The sequence below is a fragment of the Cyrtonyx montezumae genome, unplaced genomic scaffold, assembly GCF_038088225.1.
Source record: "Cyrtonyx montezumae isolate F1298 unplaced genomic scaffold, pur_monq_1.0 scaffold_14, whole genome shotgun sequence".
Classification (NCBI taxonomy): Eukaryota; Metazoa; Chordata; class Aves; order Galliformes; family Odontophoridae; genus Cyrtonyx; species Cyrtonyx montezumae.
The window spans coordinates 7,473,435-7,484,386 of NW_027071870.1; the positions used below are offsets into that span (position 1 = coordinate 7,473,435).

The 10,952-nt window shown below is 44.0% G+C and overlaps 1 protein-coding gene across 1 annotated transcript in view; it reads right to left on the reverse strand.

Moving 5' to 3' along the window:
• DNAJC1 (DnaJ heat shock protein family (Hsp40) member C1) overlaps positions 1 to 10,695 on the reverse strand; it is a 91,483-nt gene extending 80,788 nt beyond the window's left edge. Inside the window, exon 1 of the mRNA XM_065731387.1 lies at positions 10,561 to 10,695. Within this exon, the coding sequence (XP_065587459.1) occupies positions 10,561 to 10,695 (135 nt within the window). The remainder of the gene's footprint in view (positions 1 to 10,560) is intronic.
• Between the last annotated feature and the right edge of the window lie 257 nt (positions 10,696 to 10,952).

Consider the following 10,952-nt stretch of genomic DNA (forward strand, 5'->3'; position numbering starts at 1 on the left):
TTTCAATACATTCTACTCCAACTTACAACTTCAAAATCTGATGGAATTCAACACTCTGGTTTTACCACAAAATTGAGATAAAGCTAATGCACATGTGATAACGATTGGCTGCAGTACTAAATGATGTTTAATTGCACTTAACATATTTCACTTTGCTGTCACAGTGCGACAAATTGGAGCCTCCTCAGGACAATCCACAGCTCTACAATTATCATAACTTCTCAAACTAGAGAACATTCACCAACAACCCTTCTCCCCTGAATCTGTGTGACCTTAAGGCCATCTGAACTCTGCACCGAATACACAGTACCTACAAAACTGGACTTCCCAGAAAATGCAGCCCACTCTAGTCCTTCATTACCCAACACTAATTATTGTCCGTTCTTCTGGGTTCTCTAACAATCTCTCTGTGGAGCAATACAGATGATAACAAATAAATCAAGTCTCCCCCAAACTTGCATCTCTTGATATTAGACAAGGTGCTCAAACAGCATGGAAGCAAAGGGCAGGACTGCATCCAGGGTCTAATTATTTTAAGGTAATACCTACAAGCATAAGTTTATCCTGTACTATAATCAAGTACCTGAACAACAGTCAGTTCCGCCGTATTTGGCAGAAAGAGAAAATTGTTTATTACAGAACTGCACCAAACCCTTGCAATACTTCACCCAGTACAACTGTTAGCTTTAATATGCTAACTTAAAGTTCATGTACTTGAACCAATCGCCTGCTGCAAGGCTTACCTTGGTAAGTATTAAAAGCTTGCAGAAGTGATAGTATACTATAAACAGTATACTCTATAGTATACTATAGCTGTCTACTGTCTTTTGCTTTAACAGTTCAATGGTAAAATGGACAAAAATGTTTTCACAGTAGTTTATAACATCAAAAAATAAAAGCAAAACCAAGTTCTTACTTAAGCCAGCAGAAATGAGCAACAACGTTGCTAGTAATGGGCAGCATCACAATTGGCAGAAACCAATTAAAGTAAGTAATCTCATTGCATCCAAACAGATAAACTTCACCAAACAGTAAGAAGCTTGTTGAGGACTAAGTTAATAAAACCATAGAATTAGCAAGGTATAAAGGTTTCATCGACAGAAGGGAGTAGGGAGGAGAACAACTCCGCATAATCCTGAAACTAAACAATACAAACCTAAGGCCTCCCTTTTACCTTCTCAAAAGAAGAGCCACTGTCCAGGACTGAGGTTAGAGAGTTAGCACTAGTTACTAGAGTGAACAAAACTAACATAAACGGATTACATATTCTAGAATCCCTTCAGAATATCTTAGTTAAAGGCCTGAGCCTCTGAGAGAACATACTTAATCGCACACGAGAAAAAGCAGGACAAGAAAACTATGCATTCTTCAAGTGAACGATGACTAGATCGGCAATTTGGTGGCTTACTGCCAGTTCCCAAAGAATCAGCTGAATACACAACCAAAAAAAATTGTAGAGCTCTACAATCAGAGCCCTGCATGTACAACAGTAAGAGGACAAGGAGAAGATTCAGCAGGCATGGGATGAACCAATTTTGAGAATGATTCTGACAATGTTGCATACTACAGATCATCCAAGAAACTACCTTGCCAGAGGACGGTAGGAAAGCATCTTACAAATAGAAGACTAATCAACAGAATACAAAAAGCAAGGCTCAGTGGCCTTCAGAGTAGATACAAAGGCAGCTCAAAGGTGTTCTGCTGGGGATCGGTGCTGGGACAGGCCATACTCAGTACATTAAGCGATGACACAAAGTGAAAGAGCACACAGTGAAATCTCAGGGTCCATAGGTGACGTACACACTTTGAGTAGGCACTGGTGAGTGAATGCCAGACTGAGTGTGCTGACTCCACTGGAAGTGCAACTAAGCCATGCTTACAGAACAGAACTTGGAGCTGGCAGCTCTACCTGTCCAGGAGGGAAGCGGTTTCTGCGTGCAGAATTAACACAGCTTTCTGGTTAAGCACCGAGTATTAACACAGCAGCCAGTAAGATTTGCTAAATGGATTACAGCATGGAACTCTGTTCTGTGTATCTGAACCTGAACACAAGCCAGTTATACCCTGTACATAAAAGTGAGGTCTAACTTATGTATGGAAGAGATTTGTTCTTTTCTCACCATTGTAAATACCAAAACATAGCTGAGTGGCTGACACCTTCCAGCTGTGTTCCAACTGATACAGTCCAACATTTGAGTTCACAATTTCATTTTGAACATTGCTGTGCTCACTTGTCATGCAGAAAAAGTACTGAGTACAAAAAAAAAAAAGGAACAAACTACAAACAACACACATTACAAACTCACAGAAATATGTTGTACTCAAAGAGAGGCTTCTGTAAGAAAACTATTTTACTATTTAATTTTTAAACAACTGAAATAAAAGCTTGAGATTTTGTATTTCCATTGAAGAAGATTTTGAATAATTCTTAGAAAGAAATGAGAAGAGGCTCCTACACAGATTAATTTTTTTTTTGCTGTAACACTGCAATTAGACACAAGATGCAATAAAACAATTACTAATAAACTGTCACAAAACTTTCAATGGCATATGCTCTGACACCAGAGCAGAAGAGCTGTATGTGTTCCATAAGGTGAGACTATATGAATTAGTCACTGACTATGAAATGGTGATTATTAGTTTAAATCAGTCTGAAACTACTAAAGCATTGATCAGGCTCCAGACTCATGGATAAAATGTGTCAGGGCTAACTAAGACATGGATGTGGCACTTAGGGACATGGTTCAGTGGCAGACAGGTAATGTTAAATGACAGTTGGACTTGATCTTAGGAGTCCCTTTCAACCTAAATGATTCTACAATAACAATTACTGCCCCTTAAAGAAGGACTGCTCATCTCAGCACAGTAAGGCTACTTCACAGCTTTCTCATCTGCTTATCAGCACTGAATAATTCTTAAACAAGCAAAAGCACTTCACATTGAGACAGCAGCATTTCAGAATTGCAGCCCATGGATAAAGCCAGACTCCATTAGTTCTTCCTTCACTCTTTAGTCAGCGAAAGACTGAAGAGTGACATTTCAGCAACTTCTACATGTCTTCTGATTCTTTTTTCCCCAGCAATGCCAGATTAACACTGAGAAGAAAGAATTTCAGATTTAACAGAAATGGGAGACTACACAAATTCTCTTCTGCTCTTATTCTACCACTCGATTACTTGACACCAAGAAGAGCAGCTTCTAAGGCCTGTGAGCCAAGTCATTCAAAAAATTTGCACCTAAGCAATCCGTTGGATGAGAGCCCAGTAACTTCCAACATCCTGCTACAAACCCTATTGTAAAGTGCTACATTCAGACCGCTGACTGCAGAACTGTATTGCCACATGCATTAGGATTGTTTAAAAATCACTTTGATACAGAGCTGTAACACCCAAACAAGGCTGACAGCCAAGCAAACAAAAATGGGGGAAAAAATCACCAACAGAACAGCGATCTTCTAGATTTATGAAAAATAAAAAAAAAATAATTTAAAGCTTCAGAGAACATATATATATAGAGAGAGAGATGCACACACACAAGGGTACACACAACTGTTCAGGGATCCAACACTGAAAGAAAAGAGCCCAAGCTTTTAACTGGCACAGCATATTGCTAAGCAAAAGCAAGAACACTCACAAGCAAAACTGCAGGCTTTCAAATGCTGCATCAATTTCGTAGTCCACTAAGAGACCATGAAAAACAAGCAACATTTCAGGTGTACATTAATTTCAGGTGTACATTAATTTCCTCCATTTATTTCTGTTAACATCAGACCTGTTCTTACAGAAGAAAACCCCTTTGTCATTGCTCACACTCATCCCCCCAGCTCAGCTGTGTGGCAGCATCAGTGCTCTTTGTTAGCAGCTCTGCCGACAGCATCAGGAGCACGGATTCATTTGAAGGACATTTTTAAATGCTGAACGTTCATTTTAAATCTGGCCAGGTTCTTAAGTTAAAATGGCAACACATATACCTCTAAACCTCCTTTAAAACTGTACTTTTCTCAGAGCCAATCAGAAAAAACACATTCATCTTCACTGCAAAATGGCTGTGGTTTAGACACCAACATAGGCACATACAGGAGAACTCCAGCAAAGGAGAGGAATTCATAACAAGCATAAAACATTCTATAAGCAGCAGAGGCCACCACAGGTTACCCTCAACAAGAAATTGGTTGTTCCCTACAATGAATTGCTAATAAATTGCAGAACTTCTAGGAGCTAAACTAGCCTGTTTTTTATTCCTGCAATTTGAAAACCAAGCTATTATGGATACACGCTTAAAGGACCAGCAAAGCAGAAAGTATGGAGAGTTAAGAGAGAAGCGGCTACGACATTACTGCTGCTGCAGACCAAATTAATAAGCAAACAAGCTTTCCTTATTTCACCCCTTTCACAGCACTCCACACACTGTTAGATCTCTCAGTTCCCAAGCACGGCCGTTTGCTGCTGTAATGCATCCATCTCCCTACAGAGCCAAAAAGAAAAAATAAAACCTGAAAAAAATTATAAAGTATTATGTAAGCAAGCTGTTGGGGAAAGTCAAGAGTAAATGTTTAAAACTACCTCCAATGGTAAATTCTGAAACATTTTAGTGTCTTTAAGAAAGTAGCCAACTACAGTCAAAGCCAAAATAACAATAATAATAATACACCAACAGAACAGATTTCCTTGGACAACATTCAAGCAGAAAGTTAGGAAACAATATAGCAAATGCATTTACTAGAAACAACAAGTTCTACAAGTCTAGATGTCTCAACTGTTTTTAAGTATTTCAGTTGCAAACAACAAACATCAGGGAGTGCTATTCACAGGAACGCGTGAGCACGCTCACAGAATGCATGATATTAAGCTATTTATGGTAAGCTGCTGCTTTAACATAAATAAATTAAAAAACCCAAATCCTGCATCATCTTCAGCTACAAATCTTAGCACAGTTGTCACAACTGGTTGTCTAGGGCAATTCTTCCAAGCAAAGTTATTTCTGACAGTCTGGAGCAATAGAGATGAGGAAACATATCTTTCTTTTCTTCTTTTGGACACAGAACTCCAATTCCGTGATGAACAGTACATCAGTCTAAGCCTTCCAGAGCTACCAGGCCTCTCTAATATATATTCTGAACACAAAATAGAGAATAACCTTAACAGGTTTCTGAATCAAGAATTTGAGCTGTTTCATGTGTTTCATCTGCCCAGCAACTTTAATTCCTCAAATACAGTAGTGAGACATCAAGCTGATATGTGGCACAAGCCTTCCTGAAGTCACAGAGCTAACTGTCACACAAAGACAAAATAATCTTACAAAACAAAATAAGAATACCCTAAAGCTCATAGTTTTGACACGACCATCTCAGAAAGCCACGCCATAACTGCAAGAGCATGAAGCTCTATCTCAGTAGACCAAATACTTCCAGTATTTGATTGAACCAGTACTAGGTTCAATCTAGGTTGAATTTAGGTTTTCCTACGTTTTCCCTGAAAAGTCTGCAGATGACTTTACTAACACTTGTTACCCTTAAAAAGCATCATGGATGAGAACAGCCTTGAGCGACAGAAGATAAACCAAAATGAATCTCAAGAGTGTGATCCATCTTGTCACTATGAGGAAGAAGTAGACTGCTCAGTGTCTGGGCCATCCCTCATTACTCCCCTGCCTCGTCCTGCTGGTGTGCACCTTGCCAGCCTGGGGAGACAGAAGGCTGTGCAGATAGGCTGGTTTTGCTGAGGGATTGAGAGCATTCCTTGAATAGATACAGCACTCCATCACATGCCTGGTAATATGATAAAAGCCATGTCATTTCTCACAGGGCTCATTTCTGGTAAGGTTCTTAAAAGACAATGCCAAGAGAGAAAATTCAGCACAAGCCATAAATGATAGCCTTAAAGGTGCATCTACCTCAATTTCTTATCACATGAAGCTAACTTTTTTATTGTTCCCACTGATTGTGCATCAAGAAGCAGTCCTGGAGCAGATGATGTGGTTCCCTTTCAGCTAGAACTGAACTGTGAGACACATACTGGGAGCACAACCAGCCACCAAGTCCACACAACCAGCCTGGAACAAGCCCAGCAGCAGAACTCCCTGCAATGCAAACAGTACAGCATCAGCTCCTTGGCAGCAGGCAGGCATTCGGCAGGCACGGGCCTGCAGTGCACTGCTTGCTGAGGTAACACAGCAGCTTGTCTGTTCCAGGTCTCTGCAGGGCCTACAAGCCCACCACCACCAGCTCTTCTGGAGACACTGCGGCTTCCTACAGCTAAAGGATCCCGAGGCATCGCTCCCCACATCTAGCACTCTCTGGAGCTGCTTGCATACTTGTGGCTTACAGGCAGCAGGACTACAGGCTCTGTACATGAAGCTGTGCCTGTGCCACGCTGTCATCTAGCAGATCCACAATCTGGCAGTGACGTGGATACAACGCTCTCAGCTTTTCCAGTAAAGCCACAAGAATGATTTAGATCTGTCAAAATAAATTCAAAGTAAACATCACAAGAAAGATAAGAACATTAAAGAAAAGACCTCTCAAAATTTTAAAGGGTTATGTATTTATGCACAGTTGGTACCAAGTCATGTGTTAGGTCTTCCTCAGGAATCTGAGGTGCCAGGAACTCCCCTTCTGAATCAAAGGATGCTCGGAGGAGCACTGTGTTTGCTTTCACACTGGCCCTGCAGAACTTCCAATACAAACCTGCTCCCTTACCTGACTGCCAGCAGCAACCACAGCCTTATTCAGAAATTCCTTGGTCCTAGTGAGACAGAACACACTTCTCTGCACTGGCCAATCCTAGCAACACAGCTCACATGTTTTTAACACATCTTCATTGAATCGGCATGCTGCAGTGCTGTTAACGCAAACAAGCAACATTTCCTAAAAAAAACTTTCTGATAAAAACTCTTGTAGAACTATATCACAAAGTTTCACAAGGCATCAGAGGCCTGTAGCACTTTCCTTACTTCAAGCCAAAACCAGTAAAGGAGCAAGTAATTCCCTTGAAGTCATATAAACAGTCCTAATCAACAGCATACTTCAGCACAAAGTTGAGAGGCTCAGCCGACACCAAGCTGATTCACCCAGAGCATACTGTATTGTGCAAGTACCAATCAGCAAAAGCTGCATGGGATGGTACAATTAACTTGATCTGTGCTTGATCTGCTGTCCACCAGATTTCCTGGAATTTTTCCAAAAAAGCTGAAATCATTTTTGTATGTTCTCGCTCTCAGGTAACAAGGTGATTTTGCTACCAAGTCTGCACAGCCTCTGGTTAATGCAACTGCTTCCTCTGAGTTTTCGTATGTATACTCTGTTCCTCATCTTTTTGTCAGTGTAGAACTGGCCATACTGAAGTGATTACTGAAGTGTTTATTACACCTGAGCTGTCAAGGGTTTGATTCTCTTTTCCCCATTTGGACACAACTTCAGTAACCAACTGAGGGATGTGGAAATACAATCTTCCCTGAAGTCAAAGGTTAACTTAGTCTCCACATTTTACTAGGACAAACTTCTTTACAATGGTAACTTTTTAAATGTGCCATTCAAGTAAATCACATCATCGATTTAAGAACAACTGAAGAAATATGAAGGCATAACAATTCAAGAATTGTTCGAAACAGAGGTAATAAAAGTGTAACAATTTAACTCTTTCCTATATATGCTATGTTATTACCACATGCAGTGGCTTAACAGATAGATTGTGTCCTTGTATAATAATTAGATACTTCATAATCCAGGTACTTAGCTTGGGGCCCGGCCATTACCTTGTCCAGAAGTCCCTTCCAACCTCACCACCCTTTGAGCACCTGTAGATACCTCAGCCAACTTCTGCTTGAGATCAAGCACTAATGACAGTTACTGAAATAACTGAGACAGCTCAAGTCTTACCTCTGTCATTCCACATTCAGAATAAAAATTATTTTCATCAGATCATCTTCTATCTCAGCCACCAATGTTGTAAAACACGCCAGCTGTCAGTGCTGGACAGCAGCTACCCATCAATGCCATGAGATTTTCAGGTAATTTGGCTTTTTAAAAGCCATCATGCAGAACTCTTAGTCCAGTGAGCAGAGACTTACACAGAAGTCACTACTTCTCTTCAGTTCCAGGGGAAAATGAAGCCAGAGGCAAGAGAGCCACAGTGTTTTCTGAACCTTGTCACACGAAGTCAGCATCAGCTTTGGACACTGCATAGGAGGTATAGGACATGAAGTACAACAGAATGCCAGCACTATTTCCCTATCAAAAGTTAAACTGCTTTAATGCCTTATAGATGTATCAGAGTTGTCCCTGACATTTTTTTCCAAGCCACAAGGTGACACATTTAGAGAAACGCAGCACCCTGATACGCTGCGTTTGTAGAACTATATCAGTTAGTAAGCATGGACTGACAACTGCACCTTTGATACAGAACTTGTATCCTGCTCAGAGCCTTCCTCTCCCATGAATACATGAAGGCAGACAGGATTACTTAAGACAGTACAAGGCCACGAACACGAAGAGGAATACGGAGCGAGAGAAGGAAATAATAATAAAAAAAATGGATGAGAGATTATGAAACAGACCACAGGCCCAGCCACTAAGGCTATACTCACACAGGCCTGTCCTCCTTGTGCTGAAGTCCCAGGAAGAACAGGTACCTGAGTGTAGAGGAACACAACCACCAATACCAGAACTACAAAATGTTCTGGGTACTGTAGTCAGTGGCCAGTCCGTAACACTGACATACAACATAACCAGCGTATACTAAATCAGCTTTAAAAATAGCAGAAAACCTTGAGAAACATGCAAACAGCACACACTACGGTAAAAGGGCGCTTTGTTTTAAGGCATCCAAGACAGGATACTCAAGATTCGTGCACTCCCAGACCCAACTACAGGACCAGCCACTTTCCCCATACCGTAACTCCAACCAGTGCAGTGATTCAACACATCAATGCAAACCAGAACAGCCAGAGCCCTGCTCCAGATTTTGAGGCACTGGGACAGGGCAGCACTGGAGAAGCATGCAGCAGGGGCAGAAGAATAAAATGTGGGAAGACCTGTAAACCTATATAGTTCCTTCCAGCACTCACCCATTTCTGTTAAAGACCAACTTTGACATAGCATACTCTACTACAGTAATCACAGGAATATTCCACTATGCCTGCAAAATACAGTTTGCCATGAGCTCAGGATGCCATGACACATGGCCGAACAGCCCATTCTTGTGACTAGCCTAACCTTCATTTGCTCTGGCTTGCATCATCACACTTTCTTCCCTGGTTACACACTGAAGGAGAACTGAGCTCTTCATTAAGATCTTCTATCATCCTGTAAAACCTGAGAAGTACGAAGTAGCAGAGAATCCTCTTACTAAAAGTAACATTATATTTTGTCAGTCTTATTGTGCATGGTACCTTCTCAGCACCAGACAAAAAGGTCACGGATGATATCAGCAGAAAGAAGCACCACTAACTGAAACGCTAAGTTCTGTATCCATGCATTACCTAAACACTAAAACTGCACTTGAAAAATTGAACACCACATTTTCAGGCCCACAAAAGGAAACCTTGTGCACTCTCCACAAACCTTGTCCTGCACACATGATGATATTCCTCAGTATTTAATGCCAGATGCTTAAGGAGTAAAAGAAAGAGATGAAGATGACCACATCTTCCAACAACCATTAGACAACCACAGCCAACAGTTCCCAGAACGGGACCCCTCCATGCCGCAAAGCCCTCCCTCTCCTTGCAGGCACAGCCCTAACAAAACACACCTGAAGACCCAGTTATTATCCTCAATAACTGAGGGCTGTATCAGACCAGACCATAAGCTGCCAAGGAAGCTGTTCATCCAGCAGCATCACCCACAATACAGAGATACAGTTGAGATACCAGCATAAACACCTCTTGGGGACTGGTGAAGTAATGTTATACAGAATCCATATTTAACTCCTGAGGAGAGGAATACTGACTGCAGAATGGGTCACTAAGGTGAGCAGAATTCCCACGCAGAATGCAGCACCCAGACGACGAAGGAGGACATCAAGTGGGGTCCAAGACAAAGGACACGAGTTAGGGACGTCAAGGGGCAGCAAGACTGGGAAACCTGGGATCGCAGTGCAGGAACTGGCGTTCCTATCGAGACCACACGAGCATGGAAACTAACCAGAGGAACAAGCCGCCACCGCGGGAAAGGGCCGCAGCCCTCCGCACGGCAACGCGTGAAGGAAAGCGGGAGCCGCAGCCCGTGGGGATGCGCAGTGTCACACAGAGAAGCGGCAGCCGCGCAGAACGGGGAGAGGCGAGGAACGGCGGTGCGCGGAGCTGGGAGCCCTTGAGCCGGCCCGGCCGCAGGCACGAGGCGGAGGAGCAACAGGCGGCGCCGGGCCGGGCACGGCTAGGGGCGGCGGGACGCAGCGGGGCCGGGCCGGGCATTGGCGCGTCGTGACAGCGCGGGGCCGCGGGAGCCCGAAGCGGGCGGGCGCGGGGAGGAGGGGGGATCCCACCACGTTCGGGCCGCACGGAGCGCCCGGGGCCGGCGGGGCCGCGCTCCAGGAGCGCTTTGGACCGCGGGGCCGCGCTCACCTGCTGCACCCCCAGGAAGTCGTAGAAGTTGCGCGGCACCTCCTCCACCAGGTCGAACAGCTCCAGGTCACCGCTGTCCCAGGCGCGGCCGCAGGGCAGCAGCAGCAGCGCCAACAGCAACAGCGGGCAGCCCATGGCCCCGGCGCGGACGTGGCCGGGCGGGCGCAGCTGAGGCAGCGCGGCGCCGGCAGCCGCTGGGCAATGAGGGAAGCGGGCGGGCCCGGCCCCGTCGGGAGCGCCTCGCCCGGGCCAATCGCCGCCTCGGCTGCTCCTGACGTCGGCTGCCGCGGCAACAGCAGTGCTGGCGCAGGCCGGGCCGTTGGGGGCTGGGTGCTGCGGCCCTTCCCCCCCCACCTCCCGCTTCCTGCCTCGGCCTTTCTCCTCCTCCTCCC